General features: G+C 45.4%; 1 protein-coding gene across 1 annotated transcript in view; it reads left to right on the forward strand.

Moving 5' to 3' along the window:
* The window catches only part of LOC129823614 (FYVE and coiled-coil domain-containing protein 1-like), a 75,586-nt gene that overhangs the window by 11,020 nt on the left and 36,850 nt on the right, over positions 1-27,716 (forward strand). Inside the window, exons 5-9 of the mRNA XM_055882471.1 lie at positions 13,296-13,402; positions 13,892-14,035; positions 22,774-22,858; positions 22,926-23,270; positions 23,412-26,366. Coding sequence (XP_055738446.1) covers positions 13,296-13,402; positions 13,892-14,035; positions 22,774-22,858; positions 22,926-23,270; positions 23,412-26,366 — 3,636 coding nt within the window. The remainder of the gene's footprint in view (positions 1-13,295; positions 13,403-13,891; positions 14,036-22,773; positions 22,859-22,925; positions 23,271-23,411; positions 26,367-27,716) is intronic.

Below are 27,716 nucleotides of genomic sequence, written 5' to 3' on the forward strand. Positions count from 1 at the left end.
GAGCCATCCGTCTCCCCAGCGCCGTCTGAGCCATCCGTCTGCCAGGAGCCTGCAAAGCCGCCCGTCTGCCATGAGCCTGCAAAGCCGCCCGTCTGCCATGAGCCTACAGAGCCGTCCGCCAGACAGGAGCCGTTAGAGCCGCCCGCCAGACAGGAGCCGCTAGAGCCGCCCGCCAGACAGGATCTGCCAGAGCCGCCAACCAGACAGGATCTGCCAGAGCCGCCAACCAGACAGGATCTGCCAGAGCCGCCAACCAGACAGGATCTGCCAGAGCCGCCAACCAGACAGGATCTGCCAGAGCCGCCAACCAGACAGGATCTGCCAGAGCCGCCAACCAGACAGGATCTGCCAGAGCCGCCAGCGAGCCATGAGCAGCCAGAGCCGTCAGCCCGCCATGAGCGTCGAGAGCCGTCAGCCCACCATGAGCGTCGAGAGCCGCCAGCCCGCCATGAGCGTCGAGAGCCGTCAGCCCGCCATGAGCGTCGAGAGCCGTCAGCCCGCCATGAGCGTCGAGAGCCGTCAGCCCGCCATGAGCGTCGAGAGCCGTCAGCCTGCCATGAGCGTCGAGAGCCGTCAGCCTGCCATGAGCGTCGAGAGCCGTCAGCCAGCCATGAGCGTCGAGAGCCGTTCAGTCAGGATCTGCCTGAGTATATCAGCCGGGACCTGCCCCTTGTCCCGGTGCTGCCCCTTGTCCCGGTGCTGCCCCTTATCCCGGTGCTGCCCCTTGTTCCGGTGCTGACCCTTATCCCGGTGCTGCCCCTTATCCCGGTGCTGGTCTTTATCCTGGTGCTGCCCCTTATCCTGGTGCTGCCCCTTGTCCCGGTGCTGCCCCTTGTCCCGGTGCTGCCCCTTGTCCCGGTGCTGCCCCTTGTCCCGGTGCTGCCCCTTGTCCCGGTGCTGCCCCTTCTCCCGGTGCTGGCCATTCATTTAGGGGATGTTAGTTTTAGGGTGGTCATTGGGAGGGGAAGACAGAAGCGGGGAGTGACTATGGTGGTGAGGGGACAGCGTCCAGAGCCGGAGCCACCACCGTGGTCAACTGCCCACCCAGACCCTCCCCTGGACTTTGTGCTGGTGCGCCCGGCGTTCGCACCTTGAGGGGGGGGGGGTTCTGTAACGGTCCTGACCTGTTTTATGTTGTTTTTTGTATGTGTTTAGGTCAGGGCGTGTGTTTTGGGTGGGCAGTCTATGTTATCTGTTTCTATGTTGGTTTTGGTTGCCTGGTATGGCTCTTAATTAGAGGCAGGTGTTTTGCGTTCTCCTCTAATTAAGAGTCATATTTAGGTAGGGTGTTCTCACTGTTTGTTTGTGGGTGATTGTCTCCTGTGTCGTGTCGATGTGTGTACTATACGGGACTGTTTGGCTGTTCGTTTTCGTTTCGATGTCGTCTGTTTCCTGTCCGTGAGTTTACGTGTAGTTATGTAAGTTTATGTTCAGGTTTCGTCAACGTCGTTTTCTTGTTTTGTTATTTCGTAAGTGTATTTGTTTTCGTGTTGCCATCATCGTCGTTAAATAAAAGTATGGCTTATTTCCCTAATGTTGCGTATTGGTCTGATGATCCTTCTCTCCTCACCTCGTCCGAGGATGAGGAGAAAGACAGCCCTTACATTACCAGTCATATTTACCAGGGTTACAGGTTCCAAGCCTGTTCTATTCATTCTATTTACCAGTCATATTACCAGGGTTACAGGTTCCAAGCCTGTTCTATTTACCAGTCATATTACCAGGGTTACAGGTTCCAAACCTGTTCTATTTACCAGTCATATTACCAGGGTTACAGGTTCCAAGCCTGTTCTATTCATTCTATTTACCAGTCATATTACCAGGGTTAGAGGTTCCAAGCCTGTTCTATTCATTCTATTTACCAGTCATATTACCAGGGTTAGAGGTTCCAAGCCTGTTCTATTCATTCTATTTACCAGTCATATTACCAGGGTTACAGGTTCCAAGCCTGTTCTATTCATTCTATTTACCAGTCATATTACCAGGGTTACAGGTTCCAAGCCTGTTCTATTCATTCTATTTACCAGTCATATTACCAGGGTTAGAGGTTCCAAGCCTGTTCTATTTACCAGTCATATTACCAGGGTTACAGGTTCCAAGCCTGTTCTATTCATTCTATTTACCAGTCATATTACCAGGGTTACAGGTTCCAAGCCTGTTCTATTCATTCTATTTACCAGTCATATTACCAGGGTTACAGGTTCCAAGCCTGTTCTATTCATTCTATTTACCAGTCATATTACCAGGGTTAGAGGTTCCAAGCCTGTTCTATTCATTCTATTTACCAGTCATATTACCAGGGTTACAGGTTCCAAGCCTGTTCTATTTACCAGTCATATTACCAGGGTTACAGGTTCCAAGCCTGTTCTATTCATTCTATTTACCAGTCATATTACCAGGGTTACAGGTTCCAAGCCTGTTCTATTTACCAGTCATATTACCAGGGTTACAGGTTCCAAGCCTGTTCTATTCATTCTATTTACCAGTCATATTACCAGGGTTACAGGTTCCAAGCCTGTTCTATTCATTCTATTTACCAGTCATATTACCAGGGTTACAGGTTCCAAGCCTGTTCTATTTACCAGTCATATTACCAGGGTTACAGGTTCCAAGCCTGTTCTATTCATTCTATTTACCAGTCATATTACCAGGGTTACAGGTTCCAAACCTGTTCTATTCATTCTATTTACCAGTCATATTACCAGGGTTAGAGGTTCCAAGCCTGTTCTATTCATTCTATTTACCAGTCATATTACCAGGGTTACAGGTTCCAAGCCTGTTCTATTTACCAGTCATATTACCAGGGTTACAGGTTCCAAGCCTGTTCTATTCATTCTATTTACCAGTCATATTACCAGGGTTAGAGGTTCCAAGCCTGTTCTATTCATTCTATTTACCAGTCATATTACCAGGGTTACAGGTTCCAAGCCTGTTCTATTCATTCTATTTACCAGTCATATTACCAGGGTTACAGGTTCCAAGCCTGTTCTATTCATTCTATTTACCAGTCATATTACCAGGGTTACAGGTTCCAAGCCTGTTCTATTCATTCTATTTACCAGTCATATTACCAGGGTTACAGGTTCCAAGCCTGTTCTATTCATTCTATTTACCAGTCATATTACCAGGGTTACAGGTTCCAAGCCTGTTCTATTCATTCTATTTACCAGTCATATTACCAGGGTTACAGGTTCCAAGCCTGTTCTATTCATTCTATTTACCAGTCATATTACCAGGGTTACAGGTTCCAAGCCTGTTCTATTCATTCTATTTACCAGTCATATTACCAGGGTTACAGGTTCCAGTCCCTGTTCTATTCATTCTATTTACCAGTCATATTACCAGGGTTAGAGGTTCCAAACCTGTTCTATTTACCAGTCATATTACCAGGGTTACAGGTTCCAAGCCTGTTCTATTTACCAGTCATATTACCAGGGTTACAGGTTCCAAGCCTTTTCTATTCATTCTATTTACCAGTCATATTACCAGGGTTACAGGTTCCAAACCTGTTCTATTTACCAGTCATATTACCAGGGTTACAGTTTCCAAGCCTGTTCTATTCATTCTATTTACCAGTCATATTACCAGGGTTACAGGTTCCAAGCCTGTTCTATTTACCAGTCATATTACCAGGGTTACAGTTTCCAAGCCTGTTCTATTCATTCTATTTACCAGTCATATTACCAGGGTTACAGGTTCCAAGCCTGTTCTATTTACCAGTCATATTACCAGGGTTACAGGTTCCAAGCCTGTTCTATTCATTCTATTTACCAGTCATATTACCAGGGTTACAGGTTCCAAACCTGTTCTATTCATTCTATTTACCAGTCATATTACCAGGGTTAGAGGTTCCAAGCCTGTTCTATTCATTCTATTTACCAGTCATATTACCAGGGTTACAGGTTCCAAGCCTGTTCTATTTACCAGTCATATTACCAGGGTTAGAGGTTCCAAGCCTGTTCTATTCATTCTATTTACCAGTCATATTACCAGGGTTACAGGTTCCAAACCTGTTCTATTCATTCTATTTACCAGTCATATTACCAGGGTTAGAGGTTCCAAGCCTGTTCTATTCATTCTATTCACCAGTCATATTACCAGGGTTACAGGTTCCAAGCCTGTTCTATTCATTCTATTTACCAGTCATATTACCAGGGTTAGAGGTTCCAAGCCTGTTCTATTCATTCTATTTACCAGTCATATTACCAGGGTTACAGGTTCCAAGCCTGTTCTATTTACCAGTCATATTACCAGGGTTAGAGGTTCCAAGCCTGTTCTATTCATTCTATTTACCAGTCATATTACCAGGGTTAGAGGTTCCAAGCCTGTTCTATTCATTCTATTTACCAGTCATATTACCAGGGTTACAGGTTCCAAGCCTGTTCTATTCATTCTATTTACCAGTCATATTACCAGGGTTACAGGTTCCAAGCCTGTTCTATTTACCAGTCATATTACCAGGGTTACAGGTTCCAAGCCTGTTCTATTCATTCTATTTACCAGTCATATTACCAGGGTTACAGGTTCCAAGCCTGTTCTATTCATTCTATTCACCAGTCATATTACCAGGGTTACAGGTTCCAAGCCTGTTCTATTTACCAGTCATATTACCAGGGTTACAGGTTCCAAGCCTGTTCTATTCATTCTATTTACCAGTCATGTTTCTCTAAGGTAGTCCATAGTTTGTATTTACCAGGGTTAGTATAGTAGTTACATAGTTTGTATTTACCAGGGTTAGTATAGTAGTTACATAGTTTGTATTTACCAGGGTTAGTATAGTAGTTACATAGTTTGTATTTACCAGGGTTAGTATAGTAGTTGCATAGTTTGTATATACCAGGGTTAGTATAGTAGTTACATAGTTTGTATTTACCAGGGTTAGTATAGTAGTTGCATAGTTTGTATTTACCAGGGTTAGTATAGTAGTTACATAGTTTGTATTTACCAGGGTTAGTATAGGAGTTACATAGTTTGTATTTACCAGGGTTAGTATAGGAGTTGCATAGTTTGTATTTACCATGGTTAGTATAGTAGTTGCATAGTTTGTATTTACCAGGGTTAGTATAGTAGTTACATAGTTTGTATTTACCAGGGTTAGTATAGTAGTTACATAGTTTGTATTTACCAGGGTTAGTATAGGAGTTACATAGTTTGTATTTACCAGGGTTAGTATAGGAGTTGCATAGTTTGTATTTACCATGGTTAGTATAGTAGTTGCATAGTTTGTATTTACCAGGGTTAGTATAGTAGTTACATAGTTTGTATTTACCAGGGTTAGTATAGTAGTTACATAGTTTGTATTTACCAGGGTTAGTATAGTAGTTACGTAGTTTGGTTAATGTTGTGAAGTGATTAGGTTCAATCAATCAATCAATCAATTTTATTTTATATAGCCCTTCGTACATCAGATAATATCTCGAAGTGCTGTACAGAAACCCAGCCTAAAACCCCAAACAGCTAGAATGCAGGTGTAGAAGCACGGTGGCTAGGAAAAACTCCCTAGAAAGGCCAAAACCTAGGAAGAAACCTAGAGAGGAACCAGGCTATGAGGGGTGGCCAGTCCTCTTCTGGCTGTGCCGGGTGGAGATTATAACAGAACATGGCCAAGATGTTCAAAAATTTTCATAAGTGACAAGCATGGTCAAATAATAATCATGAATAATTTTCAGTTGGCTTTTCATAGCTGATCATTAAGAGTTGAAAAACAACAGGTCTGGGACAGGTGGCGGTTCCATAACCGCAGGCAGAACAGCTGAAACTGGAATAGCAGCAAGGCCAGGCGGACTGGGGACAGCAAGGAGTCACCACGGGCGGCAGTCCCGACGCATGGTCCAGGGCCCAGGTCCTCCGAGAGAAAGAAAGAGAGAAGGAGAAAATTAGAGAGAGCCAAGATTTTCAAAATGTTCATAAATGACAAGCATGGTCAAATAATAATCAGGAATAAATCTCAGTTGGCTTTTCATAGCCGATCATTAAGAGTTGAAAACAGCAGGTCTGGGACAGGTAGGGGTTCCATAACCGCAGGCAGAAGAGTTGAAACTGGAATAGCAGCAAGGCCAGGCGGACTGGGGGCAGCAAGGAGTCACCACGGCCGGTAGTCCCGACGTATGGTCCTAGGGCTCAGGTCCTCCGAGAGAAAGAGAGAAGGAGAAAATTAGAGAGAGCCAAGATTTTCAAAATGTTCATAAATGACAAGCATGGTCAAATAATAATCAGGAATAAATCTCAGTTGGCTTTTCATAGCCGATCATTAAGAGTTGAAAACAGCAGGTCTGGGACAGGTAGGGGTTTCGTAACCGCAGGCAGAAACAGTTGAAACTGGAATAGCAGCAAGGCCGGGCGGACTGGGGACAGCAAGGTGTCAGCATGCCCGGTAGTCCTGACGTATGGTCCTAGGGCTCAGGTTCTCAGAGAGAAAGAGAGAACGAGAGAATTAGAGAGAGCATACTTAAATTCACACAGGACACTGGATAAGACAGGAGAAGTATTCCAGGTATAACCAACTGACCCTAGCCCCCCGACACATAAACTACTGCAGCATAAATACTGGAGGCTGAGACAGGAGCGGTCAGGAGACACTGTGGCCCCATCCGAAGAAACCCCCGGACAGGGCCAAACAGGAAGGATATAACCCCACCCACTCTGCCAAAGCACAGCCCCCACACCACTAGGGGATATCCTCAACCACCAACTTACAATTCTGAGACAAGGCCGAGTATAGCCCACAAAGGTCTCCACCACAGCACAACCAGGGGGGGGCGCCAACCCAGACAGGAAGTTCACGTCAGTAACTCAACCCACTCAAGTGACGCACCCCTCCTAGGGACGGCATGAAAGAGCACCAGCAAGCCAGTGACTCAGCCCCAGTAACAGGGTTAGAGGCAGAGAATCCCAGTGGAGAGAGGGGAACCGGCCCTGGAGAGACAGCAAGGGCGGTTCGTTGCTCCAGAGCCTTTCCGTTCACCTTCACACTCCTGGGCCAGACTACACTCAATCATATGACCTACTGAAGAGATAAGTCTTCAGTAAAGACTTAAAGGTTGAGACTGAGTCTGCGTCTCTCACATGGGTAGGCAGACTGTTCCATAAAAATGGAGATCTATAGGAGAAAGCCCTGCCTCCAGCTGTTTGCTTAGAAATTTTAGGGACAATTAGGAGGCCTGCGTCTTGTGACCGTAGCGTACGTGTAGGTATGTACGGCAGGACCAACTCGGAAAGATAGGTAGGAGCAAGCCCATGTAACGCTTTAAAGGTTAACAGTAAAACCTTGAAATCAGCCCTTGCCTTAACGGGAAGCCAGTGTAGGGAAGCTAGCACTGGAGTAATATGATCAAATTTCTTGGTTCTAGTCAGGATTCTAGCAGCCGTATTTAGCACTAACTGAAGTTTATTTAGTGCTTTATCCGGGTAGCCGGAAAGTAGAGCATTGCAGTAGTCTAACCTAGAAGTAACAAATGCATGGATTAATTTTTCTGCATCATTTTTGGACAGAAAATTTCTGATTTTTCCAATGTTACGTAGATGGAAAAAAGCTGTCCTTGAAACAGTCTTGATATGTTCGTCAAAAGAGAGATCAGGGTCAAGAGTAACGCCGAGGTCCTTCACAGTTTTATTTGAGACGACTTTACAACCATCAAGATGAATTGTCAGATTTAACAGAAGATCTCTTTGTTTCTTGGGACCTAGAACAAGCATCTCTGTTTTGTCCGAGTTTAAAAGTAGAAAGTTTTCAGCCATCCACTTCCTTATGTCTGAAACACAGGCTTCTAGCGAGGGCAATTTTGGGGCTTCACCATGTTTCATTGAAATGTACAGCTGTGTGTCATCCGCATAGCAGTGAAAGTTAACATTATGTTTTCGAATAACATCCCCAAGAGGTAAAATATATAGTGAAAACAATAGTGGTCCTAAAACGGAACCTTGAGGAACACCGAAATGTACAGTTGATTTGTCAGAGGACAGACCATTCACAGAGACAAACTGATATCTTTCCGACAGGTAAGATCTAAACCAGGCCAGAACTTGTCCGTGTAGACCAATTTGGGTTTCCAGTCTCTCCAAAAGAATGTGGTGATCGATGGTGTCAAAGGCAGCACTAAGGTCTAGTAGCACGAGGACAGATGCAGAGCCTCGGTCTGACGCCATTAAAAGGTCATTTACCACCTTCACAAGTGCAGTCTCAGTGCTATGATGGGGTCTAAAACCAGACTGAAGCATTTCGTATACATTGTTTGTCTTCAGAAAGGCAGTGAGTTGCTGCGCAACAGCTTTTTCTAAAATTTTTGAGAGGAATTGAAGATTCGATATAGGCCGATAGTTTTTTATATTTTCCGGGTCAAGGTTTGGCTTTTTCAAGAGAGGCTTTATCACTGCCACTTTTAGTGAGTTTGGTACACATCCGGTGGATAGAGAGCTGTTTATTATGTTCAACATAGGAGGGCCAAGCACAGGAAGCAGCTCCTTCAGCAGTTTAGTAGGAATAGGATCCAGTATGCAGCTTGAAGGTTTAGAGGCCATGATTATTTTCATCATTGTGTCAAGAGATATAGTACTAAAACACTTAAGTGTCTCTCCCGATCCCAGGCCCTCGCAGAGCTGTGCAGATCCAGGACAGCTAAGCCCTGGAGGAATACGCAGATTCAAAGAGGAGTCCGTAATTTGCTTTCTAATGGTCATGATCTTTTCCTCAAAGAAGTTCATGAATTTATTACTGCTGAAGTGAAAGCCATCCTCTCTTGGGGAATGCTGCTTTTTAGTTAGCTTTGCAACAGTATCAAAAAGAAATTTTGGATTGTTCTTATTTTCCTCGATTAAGTTGGAAAAATAGGATGATCGAGCAGCAGTGAGGGCTCTTCGGTACTGCACGGTACTGTCTTTCCAAGCTAGTCGGAAGACTTCCAGTTTTGTGTGGCGCCATTTCCGTTCCAATTTCCTGGAAGCTTGCTTCAAAGCTCGGGTATTTTCTGTATACCAGGGAGCTAGTTTCTTATGACAAATGTTTTTCGTTTTTAGGGGTGCAACTGCATCTAGGGTATTGCGCAAGGTTAAATTGAGTTCCTCAGTTAAGTGGTTAACTGATTTTTGTCCTCTGACGTCCTTGGGTAGGCAGAAGGAGTCTGGAAGGGCATCAAGGAATTTTTGTGTTGTCTGAGAATTTATAGCACGACTTTTGATGCTCCTTGGTTGGGGTCTGAGCAGATTATTTGTTGCGATTGCAAACGTAATAAAATGGTGGTCCGATAGTCCAGGATTATGTGGAAAAACATTAAGATCTACAACATTTATTCCATGGGACAAAACTAGGTCCAGAGTATGACTGTGGCAGTGAGTAGGTCCAGAGACATGTTGGACAAAACCCACTGAGTCGATGATGGCTCCGAAAGACTTTTGGAGTGGGTCTGTGGACTTCTCCATGTGAATATTAAAATCACCAAAAATTAGAATATGATCTGCTATGACTACAAGGTCTGATAGGAATTCAGGAAACTCAGAGAGGAACGCTGTATATGGCCCAGGAGGCCTGTAAACAGTAGCTATAAAAAGTGATTGAGTAGGCTGCATAGATTTCATGACTAGAAGCTCAAAAGACGAAAACGCCATTTTTTTTTTTGTAAATTGAAATTTGCTATCGTAGATGTTAGCAACACCTCCGCCTTTGCGGGATGCACGGGGGATATGGTCACTAGTGTAACCAGGAGGTGAGGCCTCATTTAACACAGTAAATTCATCAGGCTTAAGCCATGTTTCAGTCAGGCCAATCACATCAAGATTATGATCAGTGATTAGTTCATTGACTATGACTGCCTTTGAAGTGAGGGATCTAACATTAAGTAACCCTATTTTGAGATGTGAGGTATCACGATCTCTTTCAATAATGGCAGGAATGGAGGAGGTCTTTATCCTAATAAGATTGCTAAGGCGAACACCGCCATGTTTAGTTTTGCCCAACCTAGGTCGAGGCACAGACACAGTCTCAATGGGTATGGCTGAGCTGACTACACTGACTGTGCTATTGGCAGACTCCACTAAGCTGGCAGGTTGGCTAACAGCCTGCTGCCTGGCCTGCACCCTATTTCATTGTGGGGCTAGAGGAGTTAGAGCCCTGTCTATGTTGGTAGATAAGATGAGAGCACCCCTCCAGGTAGGATGGAGTCCGTCACTCCTCAGCAGGCCAGGCTTGGTCCTGTTTGTGGGTGAGTCCCAGAAAGAGGGCCAATTATCTACAAATTCTATATTTTGGGAGGGGCAGAAAACAGTTTTCAACCAGCGATTGAGTGCTGAGACTCTGCTGTAGAGCTCGTCACTCCCCCTAACTGGGAGGGGGCCAGAGACAATTACTCGATGCCGACACATCTTTCTAGCTGATTTACACGCTGAAGCTATGTTGCACTTGGTGACCTCTGACTGTTTCATCCTAACATCGTTGGTGCCGACGTGGATAACAATATCTCTATACTCTCTACACTCGCCAGATTTAGCTTTAGCCAGCACCATCTTAAGATTAGCCTTAACGTCGGTAGCCCTGCCCCCTGGTAAACAGTGTATGATCGCTGGGTGATTCGTTTTAAGTCTAATACTGCGGGTAATGGAGTCGCCAATGACTAGGGTTTTCAATTTGTCAGAGCTAACGGTGGGAGCCTTCGGCGTCTCAGACCCCGTAACGGGAGGAGTAGAGACAAGAGAAGACTCAGACTCAGACTCCGACTCGCTACATAATGGGGAAAACCGGTTGAAAGTTTCTGTCGGCTGAATGAGCGACACCGGTTGAGCATTCCAACAGCATTTCCCTCCAGAAGCCATGAGAAAGTTGTCCGGCTGCGGGGACTGTGCGGGGGGATTTATACTAACGTTACTATCTGTACTTACTGGTGGCACAGACGCTGTTTCTTCCTTTCCTACACTGAAAATACCCTTGCCTAACGATTGCGTCTGAAGCTGGGCTTGCAGCACGGCTATCCTCGCCATAAGGCGATCGTTCTCCTGTATATTATGAGTACAGCGACTGCAATTAGAAGACATCATGTTAATGTTACTACTTAGCTTCGGCTGTTGAAGGTGTTGACGAACCATGTCCAGATAAAGCGTCCGGAGTGAAAAGGTTGAATGAGGGAAAAAAGTTGCGATGGAAAAACTAAAAATATAAACGGTAATTAAAAACAGAAACAAAACAAAAAACGTAAAGTTGTCAGCTAGCAAAGTAAAGTTCGCAACAAAACGCACAGCAACACGTCTGCAGATTCAACAGGTTATTCAACATGTTACGTTAACATTTGGACTAGGTTGTGTTCACGTTGTGACCAGGTTAAGTTTGTGTCCAGGTTGTGACCAGGTTATGTTAAGGTTGTGACCAGGTTGTGACCAGGTTATGTTAAGGTTGTGACCAGGTTGTGACCAGGTTGTGGTAATGTATTGACCAGGTTGTGACCAGGTTATGTTAAGGTTGTGACCAGGTTGTGACCAGGTTGTGGTAAAGTTGTGACCAGGTTATGTTAAGGTTGTGACCATGTTATATTAACATTGTCACGTTCTTTCAAAATCGATCCCAGAAGCAGACCAGGACAAGGAGAGTAGGAAGAAGGTGAGTATTTATTTACAAGTGAATATGTAGAGGTAGAAATATCCAGGTGGCGTAGCGGGCAGCGGTGGTGAGTTGATGGGAGTAAATAGGTGGATCCAAGGGAGTAGCGGAAACCTCCGACGACCAGGCAGGAATGGGGTAAGTGATCCGGGTGAATAACTGAAGACAGAACAAACAGAGGTAAGTTTAAGGCAAGCAAGACGTACAAAACAACAAAACAAATTCTATCAAACTGGAGGCTGATACGCTGGCACAACCTACTGTTAATGGCTAACGATCCGGCAGGGAATGGATGTCAGGTCCGGGCTTATGAAGAGGAGAGATGATGATCAGGACCAGGTGTGCAGATAGCTGATGGGATACAGGTGCGGGTAATCTGAGATCTCCCAACTAGCTAAATCGCCCGGCAACCAGACAGGGTGCGTTCCAGGACACCGGAAAAAACACTCCAGAACAGAACACAGGCAAAAAACAGACTCAGGAAACGGGATTCGTGACAAACATTTGGACTAGGTTGTGTTCAAGTTGTGACCAGGTTATGTTAAGGTTGTGGTAATGTTGTGACCAGGTTATGTTAAGGTTGTTGTAATGTTGTGACCAGGTTATGTTAAGGTTGTGGTAATGTTGTGACCAGGTTATGTTAAGGTTGTTGTAATGTTGTGACCAGGTTAAGTTTGTGACCAGGTTATGTTAAGGTTGTGGTAATGTTGTGACCAGGTTAAGTTTGTGACCAGGTTATGTTAAGGTTGTGGTAATGTTGTGACCAGGTTATGTTAAGGTTGTTGTAATGTTGTGACCAGGTTAAGTTTGTGACCAGGTTATGTTAAGGTTGTGGTAAAGTTGTGACCAGGTTATGTTAAGGTTGTTGTAATGTTGTGACCAGGTTAAGTTTGTGACCAGGTTATGTTAAGGTTGTGGTAAAGTTGTGACCAGGTTAGAGGCACGCTATCCCATCTGTCCTCCTGTCCACTCAGTGTAATCTTCCTGTCCATCTGGTGCTCAAGGGAATTGAACCTGAATCACATGTTGACTAGGTAACACATGACTCCAGTTCTCTGCTGCCAATGACTGGAACGAATTGCAAAAATCACAAAAGTTGGAGACTCATATCTCCCTCACTAACTTTAAGCACCAGCTGTCAGAGCAGCTCACAGATCACTGCATCTGTACACAGCCCATCTGTAAAACACCCATCCAACGACCTCATCCCCATACTGTATGTATTTATTTATCTTGCTCCTTTTCTCTCCAGTATCTCTACTTGCACATTCATCTTCTGCTCATCTATCACTCCAGTGTTTAATTGCGAAATTGTAATTATTTTGCCACTACGGCCTATTTATTACCTTACCTCCCTTATCTCACCTCACTTGCTCACATTGTATATAGACTTATTTTTCTACTGTATTATTGACTGTATGTTTGTTTTACTCCATGTGTAACTCTGTGTTGTTGTATGTGTCGAACTGCTTTGCTTTATCTTGGCCAGGTCGCAGTTGTAAATGAGAACTTGTTCTCAACTGGCCGACCTGGTTAAATAAAAAAGAAATAAAAATGACTGGACTATTCTGGCTGCCTGGTGGCAGGATGTGTATATAGTAGGACTGACCATTGTAGGACCTTCCAGTTCTGAGACAGAGTTTGATGTCTGTACTAACAATTCCTATAAGCTTTGAACTTCTATCATGAATCCATCCTGTCTTCTGTTGTGTTACAGTTAAAGACGTCCCTGGGTAAAGGTAGAGCGTTTCTCCGCTATTCTCTGGTCCATCAGCGTCTGGCTGATACCCTACAACAGTGTCTACTCAACCACGAGGTTACCAGGTATACACACATACACACCATCTGACGCCCAGCTGGATAAAAAGAAGAACTAGTACAGTGTCTTGAAGCAGTACATGTCCAATATACCACAGCTACAGGCTCGACGCTACGTGGAGTGCCTGCATACAGCCCTTCGACGTGGCTGTTATAAACGGCTTACCAACGTAATTAGAGCAGTAATAATACATGTTTCGTCATACCCGTTGTATACGGTCTGATATACCATGACTGTCAGCCAATCAGCATTCAGGGCTCGAACCACCCAGTTTATTGTTGTATATAAAGTATTTTATAACTGCGATGTTTCCCTTCCCCTGTTTAGTTTAGTTTTACTTCCTTAATGTCAGAGTCTGTCTTCCTGTCTCATATCCCACCAAAGCCAAATGTCAGTCTCTTTCTTTTCTAATAGCTTGTGTGTGTGTGTGTGTGTGTGTGTGTGTGTGCGTGCGTGCGTGCGTGCGTGCGTGCGTGCGTGTGTGTGTGTTCCAGTGAGTGGTACTTTGCTCGCAGTCCCTTCCTGAAGTCTCACCTCAGCAGTGACATCATCAGTCACCTGTATGTTCTCAACGAGGTCCAGTTTGACGTGGCATTCAGAGGTCACGACCTCGATGCCGATTGGCCCACATTCGCCAGGTATTACACTTTTGTTTACCCTTAATAGGAGTGGTCAGTAATCACCCCACGGTATCTCCTGGTGACCACTTCCTGGTGACCACTTCCTGGTGACCACTTCCTGGTTTCTATAGAATGGTACCAGCTAAAGGTACATCAAAACATCTAATCCAATCACATTGTGTTTGTCACATGCGCCGAATACAACAGGTGTAGGTACCGTGAAATGCTTACTTACAAGTGTCGTGTTTGGACTACCATTAAATGTGAAGACTTATTTATATCAAATCAGTTCTCTAGGTTTATTTATTACGTGATTAAACTATTCATGTAAACATTAATTAATTTTCCAAATATAACTCTTCAGATATTTTAATAGCTGATCGATTAGTCTCATTATTATTACCTCATCAGTTCTCATTACTGAATGTCGCAAACCCTGGAATATCTGCACTAACCCTAGCCTAAATCATGAATCAGCGATACAAATTGGCATAATTATTTATTTACTAACTAACTAAATAATCACACAGAATTACTTAACAAATGGTAGATATTTGGGTTACTAAATGATACAACGAAAAAGTCCCGAGTGGATAAAGCCGATATGACGGTAGGAAAGGGGTGGGGACTGCGAAAAGAGCGGGAAAGACAAAATGGATTCACCACACACAGTGGATAATTGTGTTAAGTTCATGTTTTAAGTATCCCTATATTTCTGTTATTACGGGGCTATCACTCAGTCAAGAGTGCGCCTGCGCAGGGAGTCTTGTAGTTGAAGGACCTGGCCTTGAGTGGAATGGCTTGTAGCCAAGGTAGCCATTCCACATAGTGTGTTCATCTAGTATAGTCAACTTTGTTGAACTGGAACCTTGTCGTTGTGTCATTTCGAGTTAACATTGGTAGCAGAGGATGGTTTCTAACTACAATGTGCCACCTCGCTTCGACGAGAAGAGGTCGTACGAAAGTTGGAAAAATGAACTGTGAATCTGGACACGCGTTACTAATCTGGATGCGAAAAAGCAACCACTTGCGGTGGTATTATCGCTGGAGGGAAGAGCGAGAGATACAGCACTGGAAATATCCCTGGAGGATTTGAACAAAGATGACGGTATGGGAACTTTGATCACAGCACTAGATTCTGTGTTTCTTAAAGAAGAGAAAGACCGTGCCTAGGAGGCATATTCAAACTTTGACAGTGTTACGAGAGATATTTCGGTTGCAATGACGGACTACATCATTGATTTCGAACAGAGGTACAATAGGATGCGCAAATACGACATGGTTCTCCCGGATGCAGTGTTAGCTTTCAAGTTGCTAGATACTGCCTGTCTGGATGGTAGAGACATGGTTCTCCTGCAGTGTTAGCTTTCAAGTTGCTAGATACTGCCTGTCTGGATGGTAGAGACATGGTTCTCCTGCAGTGTTAGCTTTCAAGTTGCTAGATACTGCCTGTCTGGATGGTAGGGACATGGTTCTCCTGCAGTGTTAGCTTTCAAGTTGCTAGATACTGCCTGTCTGGATGGTAGGGACATGGTTCTCCTGCAGTGTTAGCTTTCAAGTTGCTAGATACTGCCTGTCTGGATGGTAGGGACATGGTTCTCCTGCAGTGTTAGCTTTCAAGTTGCTAGATACTGCCTGTCTGGATGGTAGGGACATGGTTCTCCTGCAGTGTTAGCTTTCAAGTTGCTAGATACTGCCTGTCTGGATGGTAGGGACATGGTTCTCCTGCAGTGTTAGCTTTCAAGTTGCTAGATACTGCCTGTCTGGATGGTAGAGACATGGTTCTCCTGGATGCAGTGTTAGCTTTCAAGTTGCTAGATACTGTCTGTCTGGATGCAGTGTTAGCTTTCAAGTTGCTAGATACTGCCTGTCTGGATGGTAGAGACATGGTTCTCCTGCAGTGTTAGATTTCAAGTTGCTAGATACTGCCTGTCTGGATGGTAGAGACATGGTTCTCCTGCAGTGTTAGATTTCAAGTTGCTAGATACTGTCTGTCTGGATGCAGTGTTAGCTTTCAAGTTGCTAGATACTGCCTGTCTGGATGGTAGAGACATGGTTCTCCTGCAGTGTTAGATTTCAAGTTGCTAGATACTGTCTGTCTGGATGGTAGAGGCATGGTTCTCCTGCAGTGTTAGCTTTCAAGTTGCTAGATACTGCCTGTCTGGATGGTAGGGACATGGTTCTCCTGGATGCAGTGTTAGCTTTCAAGTTGCTAGATACTGCCTGTCTGGATGGTAGGGACATGGTTCTCCTGCAGTGTTAGCTTTCAAGTTGCTAGATACTGCCTGTCTGGATGGTAGAGACATGGTTCTCCTGCAGTGTTAGATTTCAAGTTGCTAGATACTGCCTGTCTGGATGGTAGAGGCATGGTTCTCCTGCAGTGTTAGCTTTCAAGTTGCTAGATACTGCCTGTCTGGATGGTAGGGACATGGTTCTCCTGGATGCAGTGTTAGCTTTCAAGTTGCTAGATACTGTCTGTCTGGATGCAGTGTTAGCTTTCAAGTTGCTAGATACTGTCTGTCTGGATGGTAGGGAGAAACAGTTGGCTTTGACTGCTTGTACTGTGCTGACTTTTGCAACAATGAAGTCGGCGCTAAAAATAATTTTTGGTGAGAAGACGTCTGTTGCGCCAATAACAGATGGAATGCAAGTGAGTGACGCAGCATATTACACTGAGCAGCACAGAAAAGGCGCCAACAAGTCACGTTCTCAAGACAACCAGTAGAGGGCGCCATTTCCCGGCACAAATCCACTGGACAAATATGGAAGGAGATCAACATGTGCTATTTGTCAAAGCACTTACCATTGGGTTAAAGACTGTCCTCATAAAAATGAACAAGTTAAACTAACAGAGGAAAATGTAAACACAGAGATAGAGCAGTGTAACATTACACTGTTTTCAAACGAATCTGCTTTTGATACTGAGATTTTTATAGTTGAATCCTTAGGATCTGCTGTGATTGATACTGCATGTACACGGACAGTGTGTGGTGCAAAATGGCTTGATAGCTATGTCAGTGAACTAAATATGAAAGAAGTACAAAATATGATCGACACACCAAGCAACAGAGCTTTCAAATTTGGAGATGGGAGAAACGTCCTTTCTATCAAGAGAGTTAACCTTTCTGAACCACCCATCCCGGTTCCGGGATAATTGTCATCAGCAACGCTGAATAGCATAGCGCCACAGTCAAATAATATTACTAGAAAATATTCATATTCATGAAATCACAAGTGCAATATTGCAAAACACAGCTTAGCCTTTTGTTAATCCACCTGTCGTCTCAGATTTTGAAATTATGCTTTACAGCGAAAGCAATACAAGCGTTTGTGTAAGTTTATCGATCGCTCGACAAAACATTAAGTACACTTAGCATCAGGTAACTTGGTCACGAAAATCAGAAAAGCAATCAAATTAATCGTTTGCCTTTGATGATCTTCGGATGTTTTCACTCACCAGACACCCAGTTACACAACAAATGTTCCTTTTGTTCCATAAAGATATTTTTATATCCAAATACCTCCGTTCGTTTGGCGCGTTATCCTCAGAAATCCACAGGAAAAAGCGGTCACGACAATGCAGACAAAAATTCCAGATAATATCCATAATGTCCACAGAAACATGTCAAACGTTTTTTATAATCAACCCTCAGGTTGTTTTTCAAATATCTATTCGATAATATATCAACCGGGAGTGTTGGTTTTTCAATAGGACCGGGAGTAACAATGGCCGCCTTTCTCTGTTGCGCACAACTCACTCTGAGAGCCCCCACCTATCCACTTACTCAAAATAAAAGCCTGAAACTATGTCTAAAGGCTGTTGACACCTTAGGGAAGCCATAGAAAAAGGAATCTGGTTGATATCCCTTTAAATGGGTGATAGGGATGCATAAGAACAGAGAGGTTTCAAAAACAGAGGCACTTCCTGATTGGATTTTCCTTAGGTTTTAGCCTGCAATATCAGTTCTGTTAAACTCACAGACAAAATTTTGACAGTTTTGGAAACTTTAGAGTGTTTTCTATCCTAATCAATTATATGCATATTCTAGTTTCGGAGGCTGAGAAATAGGCAGTTTCAAATGGGTACGTTTTTTTGCCAAAAACGAAAATACTGCCCCCTACACTTAAGAGGTTTTAAGATACCAGCAAAAATTGGTCAGACTAAGTGTCACATTGAAACAGAGGTGGTCCCTACAGATATCCCCTTACTATTAAGCAAAGCTTCCCTGAAGAAGGCAGAGGCTGTACTAGGCATAAAAAATGACAAGGCAGTGATGTTTAAACAACCAGTGACTCTTGAACTTACTACCTCGGGCCACTATTGTGTAAATATTTTAGACAAAGGCATCACACATGTAAAAATGAGATTCTGATGGACACAAAGCACCTTTCAGCACTACATGCAGCGAGAAAAGCATTCACTGAAGCAGAATGCTCAGAGAGAATTCGCAGGGCTCTGCGTAAACAGCTACAACCCACCGTTGAGAAGTACGAAACTGGAAACAAAGTGTACTTGTTCACTGTCAAGAGTGGAAAGGACCGGGAGTAGTCATTGGCCAAGATGGCGTTGGTGATATTTGTGAGGCACGGAGGCATCATTGTCAGGGTGCATTACTCAAGATTGCGGAAAGTAAATGATCAACAAGATAGAGGGGCTGTTGCTGAGAATCAGTCTCCTAATGAAAATGACAAAAAGGACACAGTAACAGACACAAACCTACCAGATGTCGCATCCAATGATATGAACACCGAAACTGACACAGGAAATGGAGCAGAGACTTTCAACCATGCCACAGGTAATACTGTTGAGCGTTCAAATGAGGAAAACATTCAACAACAGCCACATGTGTTAAGACAGCATGGTTGTTCCAATCTGAAAACTGGACAAACTGTTAAATACATGGACAGAGAAAGTGGTATTCCACATACAGCAACCGACTACACACAGTGGATAAAGCCGATATGACGGTAGGAAAGGGGTGGGGACTGCGAAAAGAGCGGGAAAGACAAAATGGATTCACTACACACAGTGGATAATTGTGTTAAGTTCATGTTTTAAGTATCCCTATATTTCTGTTATTACGGGGCTATCACTCAGTCAAGAGTGCGCCTGCGCAGGGAGTCTTGTAGTTCATGGACCTAGCCTGGAGTGTAGCCAAGGTAGCCATTCCACATAGTGTGTTCTTATAGTATAGTAAACTTTGTTGAACTGGAACCTTGTCGTTGTGTCATTTCGAGTTAAGAAATTGTACTCATGGATTGAGTACACACAGTGGATAATGGTACTCATGGACATGCTAATACTTTGCACAGTGAACGGCCGCTCATCCTGAAAGAAATTGCAATGTACATATTTACGCTTGTATGTCGTTGTCTCTCTGTTGAAGACACTCGATCGTCCTGTAGGGTTCATCAGAGACTCTGGTTAACTTTACCAGAAGTCACAATGTCTTTTGTGGTTGTAGGTGGTTAGAATGGATACTTCAGAGTACCATTCAGAAATGTTCTCATAGAATAGATGCTTCGGCGGTTGTCGGTATTCTCGTACTAGACTTACGTAATTTCTAGCTGCAGACTAGTAATTATGTATCTAAGATTTGCTCTTGTTCTGTAGTGATCGATAGTCTCAGAGTTTAACCATTTCCAGCCGTGTAGCCAAAACTACAGCTGTATGGTCTCCGTGGCCTATATAATTGTAGCCATTAAACGTGGGCACTCTGTCCCGGCGTTCTCTGACTTCATGTAGGTTTTGTAAGAAGTGGGTTTTATACTCTGTGGAAAAAGGGGTGGTTCTTTGATGCGTAATGTGATGTCTGGGCTCACGTCGGCGTGGCCACTGACTAGTTAATCTTTATATGAAAATCCACTCTCATTTAGAAGGTTAACGTCACATTACATCTTTTCACGAATAGTTTCATGTTTAATCACATACGTTTCACAAAATTTAGATGTAAACCTGACAGCTGGGAAATGTACACTTTAAGAGATACAGTTATGTGTGTTTCCTGTCCTTCATGAGATCACCAAATGAAACACACTCGTCATGACTGTCCCTTAACCTGTTGGGGATGGGGGCGCTGTTTAGACTATTTATGCTAATGTGGCTAATTTTTTAAACGGCTTCCCACAAAATCCTTGATCGTACAATATGCATATTATTATTATTATTGGATAGAAAACAGTCTATAGTTTCTATAGGAGTTGAAATTTTGTCTCTAAGTGGAACAGAGCCCATTCTACAGCAATTTCCCTGACATGGAGTCAGATTTGAGAAACGTTGGCCACTTTTCTGAAGTCATTTAAACGGGCACTGTCGTTGCTATGACTATACGGACACTTCTTACGTCTTCCCCTGGATGCCTTTACGTGATGACGATTCCAACGGGCTCGATTGCTCGTTCACAGGCCCTACAAATGAAAAAAACCTTTAGCTAGCAAGTCTTTTCTTGCTGCGTAACGCGCGTGGAAGACACCGACCCTCTCCTGTTCCAAGCGTTAGTTTAGCCTGTTATATTTCTCCGGTCATCTTTTCACTCGTTATAGGAGTTACAAACATCACAAAGTAGTTAATTTAAAGCGTTTTATAGCAATTTATATCCGTTTAGTGCGATTTTGGGACATTTATTTTTGCAACGATGTGAAAAGTTGGTCACGCTTTTCAGTTCATCCCGAACGTAGTTGACATTTCCACATGGCAAGAGGACAGCTTTCCACCAAAAGACGATTTCTCCCAAGAAAGGATCCTTTGCCCAAGATACTGATGGAAGAACAGCTCAAGGTAGGACATTTTTATTATGATAAATCGTGTTTCTGTCGAAACATTTTAGTGGCTTAGGACGCCATGTTTTTTGACGTAGCTTCGCTTGGCGCAAACTGTATTGAAAAGTAAGGATAAATTAAAAAATGTAATAACGCAATTGTATTAAGAATTAAATTGTCTATCAATCCCTGTCCACCCTATATTTTTTAGTCACGTTTATGAGTATTTATGTATAAGAGTAGATCACTGTCTAAGTGGCGCAAGGACGTTTTCTTTACCAGCTTGTCTACATTTCACATTGTCTAACCATGATTTTGGTGGCTAAATATAAACATTTTCGATCAAACTGTATATGCATGTTGTAATGTGATGTTACAGGAGTGTCATCGGAAGAATTCTGAGAAGGTTAGTGAAAAAATTAATATCTTTTGGCGATGTTGACTTTTATCGCTCACTTTGGCTAGAATCAATGCTGGGCTGCTAATTGCTATGTGCTAAGCTAATATAACGATTTATTGTGTTTTCGCTGTAAGACACTTAGAAAATCTGAAATATTGTCTGTATTCACAGGATCTGTGTCTTTCGATTCGTGTATGCTGTGTATTTTTACGAAATGTTTGATGATTAGTAGTTAGGTAAACACGTTGCTCATTGTAATTATTCTAGTCCATTTGTGATGGTGGGTGCAATTGTAAACTATGCCATCTACCTGAAATATGCACTTTTTTCTAACAAAACCTATCCCATACCATAAATATGTTATCAGACTGTCATCTAATGAGTTTTTTTGTTGGTTAGAGGCTATAAATATCTTAGTTTAGCCGAATTGGTGATGGCTACTGGTGTTGGTGGACAAATAAAAGATGGTGGAATATGCTAATGTGTTTTTAGGTAATAGATGTACATCTTTACATATTGTGTCTTCCCTGTAAAACATTTTAAAAATCGGAAATGTTGACTGGATTCATAAGATCTGTGTCTTTCATTAGCTGTATTGGACTTTAATGTGTGAAAGTTAAATATTTTAAAAAAATATTTTTTTTGAATTTCGCGGCACTGGTTTTTCAGTGGGGGGGGGGGGGGGAGTGCCGCTAGCGGCACGCTGATCCTAGACAGGTTAAGTGTCCACGGACCATTCCCACATTCTCAAAAGTAGAAATATTGTTTAATTCTCCCATTTTGGGGATTAGGAGTTTGGCCAAGTCTCTCTCTGTGTCCCACAGTCACACATTCCAATCTCAGTTCTACATACCCAGAAGCAGAGTTTTTATGACTCTCATAAACTATGGAGAAAGAGAGGAGGGAGTGGCTATTTGTATTTATTATGGATCCCCATTAGCTGCTGCAACAGCTACTCTTCCTGGGGTCCAGCAAAATGAAGGCTATGATCTTCCCCCCAGGGCACGTTATGACACAAACCCTTAACCAACAATGCAGTTTTCAGAAAATAGAGTTGACTATAAGTTGACTATACTATACATGACTATAGTTCACTATGTTGTGATATACATGACTATAGTTCACTATGTTGTGATATACATGACTATAGTTCACTATGTTGTGATATACATGACTATAGTTCACTCTGGTGTGATATACATGACTATAGTTCACTATGTTGTGATATACATGACTATAGTTCACTCTGTTGTGATATACATGACTATAGTTCACTCTGGTGTGATATACATGACTATAGTTCACTCTGGTGTGATATACATGACTATAGTTCACTATGTTGTGATATACATGACTATAGTTCACTATGTTGTGATATACATGACTATAGTTCACTCTGGTGTGATATACATGACTATAGTTCACTATGTTGTGATATACATGACTATAGTTCACTATGTTGTGATATACATGACTATAGTTCACTATGTTGTGATATACATGACTATAGTTCACTATGTTGTGATATACATGACTATAGTTCACTATGTTGTGATATACATGACTATAGTTCACTCTGGTGTGTCTGTAACTCTAGGAGGACTCTGGGGTCTAACTCCGCCCACCTCTGGAAACCTCCCAGTCGCTGTTCCAGTGTCAACAGCCTGGTCAGCTACTCAGGGGTACGTACTGATTGATTCATTCGTTGATTGATTGAGTGACTGACTGACTGATTGACGGTCTCTCTAGTTGCAGGAGTTCAAAGGTCAAGAAGGCGGTTCCAGTTTGCTGGCTGACCTGGGGGAGGAGTTAGGGGAGCAGGGGGAGGAGCTACTTGGAGTCCCCACTCCCTGCACTGCCGCAGACGACCTACGCATCCAGGTTGACCATTCAGAGCTCAGACAGCAGGAGCTGCTGCACCAATCAGAGGCGAGACAGGCGAAATTGCTACAGCGAGTCAGAGAGCTAGACCAGGAGGCAGAGGGGCTGAGGGATGAGGTCAGAGAGCTGCAGGGGAAGCTATTGGCTCACAACCAGGAAGCTGTGGCAGCCAACCTCAACAACATGGATCTGTTGTCTAAACTAGACAGCCAGGTACCAAACGTTTGTCTGCTACTAGGACATTATTAATACACTTCTGCTGTGTGGCAGTATGCACCTACTATTGTATTTCATGTCACTAAAGCAAAGTGTAAAAAGTGAATGTTACTTTGATATTGATTGATTGATGTGCAGGAGAAGGCGAGGCTGGAGGAGGAGAGGGACACAGCGCTACAACAGACCCAGGTTCTGCAGGAGGAGGAGAGGGACACAGGGCTACAACAGACCCAGGTTCTACAGGTGGAGGAGAGGGACACAGGGCTACAACAGACCCAGGTTCTGCAGGAGGAGGAGAGGGACACAGGGCTACAACAGACCCAGGTTCTACAGGTGGAGGAGAGGGACACAGGGCTACAACAGACCCAGGTTCTGCAGGAGGAGGAGAGGGACACAGTGCTACAACAGACCCAGGTTCTGCAGGAGGAGGAGAGGGACACAGGGCTACAACAGACCCAGGTTCTGCAGCAGGAGGAGAGGGACACAGGGCTACAACAGACCCAGGTTCTGCAGCAGGAGGAGAGGGACACAGGGCTACAACAGACCCAGGTTCTACAGGAGGAGGAGAGGGACACAGGGCTACAACAGACCCAGGTTCTGCAGGAGGAGGAGAGGGACACAGTGCTACAACAGACCCAGGTTCTGCAGGAGGAGGAGAGGGACACAGTGCTACAACAGACCCAGGTTCTGCAGGAGGAGGAGAGGGACACAGTGCTACAACAGACCCAGGTTCTGCAGGAGGAGGAGAGGGACACAGTGCTACAACAGACCCAGGTTCTGCAGGAGGAGGAGAGGGACACAGTGCTACAACAGACCCAGGTTCTGCAGCAGGAGGAGAGGGACACAGGGCTACAACAGACCCAGGTTCTGCAGGAGGAGGAGAGGGACACAGTGCTACAACAGACCCAGGTTCTGCAGCAGGAGGAGAGGGACACAGTGCTACAACAGACCCAGGTTCTGCAGCAGGAGGAGAGGGACACAGGGCTACAACAGACCCAGGTTCTGCAGCAGGAGGAGAGGGACACAGGGCTACAACAGACCCAGGTTCTGCAGCAGGAGGAGAGGGACACAGGGCTACAACAGACCCAGGTTCTGCAGGAGGAGGAGAGGGACACAGGGCTACAACAGACCCAGGTTCTGCAGCAGGAGGAGAGGGACACAGGGCTACAACAGACCCAGGTTCTGCAGGAGGAGGAGAGGGACACAGTGCTACAACAGACCCAGGTTCTGCAGCAGGAGGAGAGGGACACAGGGCTACAACAGACCCAGGTTCTGCAGGAGGAGGAGAGGGACACAGCGCTACAACAGACCCAGGTTCTGCAGGAGGGAGAGGAGAGAAAGGAGAAGGGGGAGGTGCAGGATGAGAAGGAGGGAGAGGAGAGGAAGGAGAAGAGGGAGGAGCAGGAATGGAAGGTGATGGAGAAGCAGCTTCAGGAGTTGAGGGAGGAGCTGAGGTCCAGGGACAGAGAACTGACGGAGAGTAGAGAGAAGATCAGACAATTGGAGGAGGAGAACACTGACAGACTGACTGGGGCGGGGCAGGAGAGAGAGAAGGGAGAGATGGATGGAGAGAAGGAGAAGCTAGGAACAGAGAAAGAGACTGACGAGTGTTCTCATAGTAATCTACATAAGGCTGGGTCTGCAGAGGGACTGTCTATGGAGAAGAACCAGCATCTTTCCTCTAAGTCTGAGCCCCAGACCCAGGACCTCTCCCCCTGTCCCCAGACCCAGGACCTCTCCCCCTGTACCCAGACCCAGGACCTCTCCCCCTGTCCCCAGACCCAGGACCTCTCCCCCTGTCCCCAGACCCAGGACCTCTCCCCCTGTCCCCAGACCCAGGACCTCTCCCCCTGTCCCCAGACCCAGGACCTCTCCCCCTGTCCCCAGACCCAGGACCTCTCCCCCTGTCCCCAGACCCAGGACCTCTCCCCCTGTCCCCAGACCCAGGACCTCTCCCCCTGTCCCCAGACCCAGGACCTCTCCCCCTGTCCCCAGACCCTGGACCTCTCCCCCTGTCCCCAGACCCAGGACCTCTCCCCCTGTCCCCAGACCCAGGACCTCTCCCCCTGTCCCCAGACCCAGGACCTCTCCCCCTGTCCCCAGACCCTGGACCTCTCCCCCTGTCCCCAGACCCAGGACCTCTCCCCCTGTCCCCAGACCCAGGACCTCTCCCCCTGTCCCCAGACCCAGGACCTCTCCCCCTGTCCCCAGACCCAGGACCTCTCCCCCTGTCCCCAGACCCAGGACCTCTCCCCCTGTCCCCAGACCCAGGACCTCTCCCCCTGTCCCCAGACCCAGGACCTCTCCCCCTGTCCCCAGACCCAGGACCTCTCCCCCTGTCCCCAGACCCAGGACCTCTCCCCCTGTCCCCAGACCCAGGACCTCTCCCCCTGTCCCCAGACCCAGGACCTCTCCCCCTGTCCCCAGACCCAGGACCTCTCCCCCTGTCCCCAGACCCAGGACCTCTCCCCCTGTCCCCAGAGCCAGGGGGAAGTGCTGCGGCTGCAGACAGAGGTTGTGGAGCTGAGAGCCCGGCTGCAGCTGGGAGCAGAGCTGCAGATAAGGAGTCAGGTGGAGGGGCTCAACAGACAGCAAGTAGAGGAGCTGCTGCTGCTGGCCCAGGAGAGGGAGGAGGCTCTGGGGCAGGAGCAGCGCCGCAAGGCTCAGACTTCACAAGGCCTAGTCCTGGAGCTGGCCTCCGCCAGGGAGGAACTCCACAGCCTGAAGACACGCTACGAGGGCCTGGCCCTGGAGCATGTAGACATCCGGGAGGCCCTGGACCACGCCAACAGAGAGACAGCAGAGCTCGGGGTCCACATCTGCAGGCTCACCGCCCAGAATGAGGAGGCGCGAGAGCGATGGGAGGCGCTGTCCACCAGGTTTCAGGAGGAGCTGAACACCAGCATGACCTCCCTGCAGCAGGAAAACCTCGGCCTGCAGGAGCAGCTGCTGAAGGAGCGGGAGGAGAAGGGGAGGCTGGGGGAAGAAGAGCAAGGAGACATTAGGGCTCAGAAGGAGGCACAGCAGGAGGAGATCCAGGCGCTCTGCTATCAGCTCAGCAACCAGACCATAAACCACCAGACACAGTTACAGGTCAGTACAGAACTACAGACACAGTTACAGGTCAGTATAGTACTACAGACACAGTTACAGGTCAGTATAGTACTACAGACACAGTTACAGGTCAGTACAGAACTACAGACACAGTTACAGGTCAGTACAGAACTACAGACACAGTTACAGGTCAGTATAGTACTACAGACACAGTTACAGGTCAGTATAGTACTACAGACACAGTTACAGGTCAGTACAGAACTACAGACAGTTACAGGTCAGTATAGTACTACAGACACAGTTACAGGTCAGTACAGAACTACAGACACAGTTACAGGTCAGTACAGAACTACAGACACAGTTACAGGTCAGTACAGTACTACATACACAGTTACAGGTCAGTACAGAACTACAGACACAGTTACAGGTCAGTACAGAACTACAGACACAGTTACAGGTCAGTACAGAACTACAGACACAGTTACAGGTCAGTACAGAACTACAGACACAGTTACAGGTCAGTACAGTACTACAGACACAGTTACAGGTCAGTACAGAACTACAGACACAGTTACAGGTCAGTACAGTACTACAGACACAGTTACAGGTCAGTACAGAACTACAGACACAGTTACAGGTCAGTACAGAACTACAGACACAGTTACAGGTCAGTACAGAACTACAGACACAGTTACAGGTCAGTACAGTACTACAGACACAGTTACAGGTCAGTACAGAACTACAGACACAGTTACAGGTCAGTACAGAACTACAGACACAGTTACAGGTCAGTACAGTACTACAGACACAGTTACAGGTCAGCGCTGAACTACAGACACAGTTACAGGCCAGTACCGAAACACAGACACAGTTACAGGTCAGTACTGAACCACCAGACACAGTTACAGGCCAGTACCGAGACACAGACACGGTTACAGGTCAGTACCGAGACACAGACACGGTTACAGGTCAGTACCGAGACACAGACACGGTTACAGGTCAGTACCGAACTACAGACATGGTTACAGGTCAGTACCGAACTACAAAAACAGTTACAGGCCAGTACTGAACCACATACACAGTTACAGGTCAGTACCGAACTACAAAAACAGTTACAGGCCAGTGCTGAACCGCGGACACAGCTACGGGTCGGTGCTGAAACACAGACACGGTTACATGTCATTGCTGAAACACAGACACATTTACAAGTTTGTACTGAACTACAGACACAACTAGAGGTCAGTACTAAACCAACAGACACAGTTACAGGTCAGTACTGAATCACCAGACATAGTTACAGGCCAGTACTGAACTACAGACACAGTTAGAGGTCGGCGCTGAACTACAGACACGGGTACAGGTCAGTACTGAACTACAGACACGGGTACA

The sequence above is a fragment of the Salvelinus fontinalis genome, chromosome 26 (genome assembly GCF_029448725.1).
Source record: "Salvelinus fontinalis isolate EN_2023a chromosome 26, ASM2944872v1, whole genome shotgun sequence".
NCBI classification, from domain to species: domain Eukaryota; kingdom Metazoa; phylum Chordata; class Actinopteri; order Salmoniformes; family Salmonidae; genus Salvelinus; species Salvelinus fontinalis.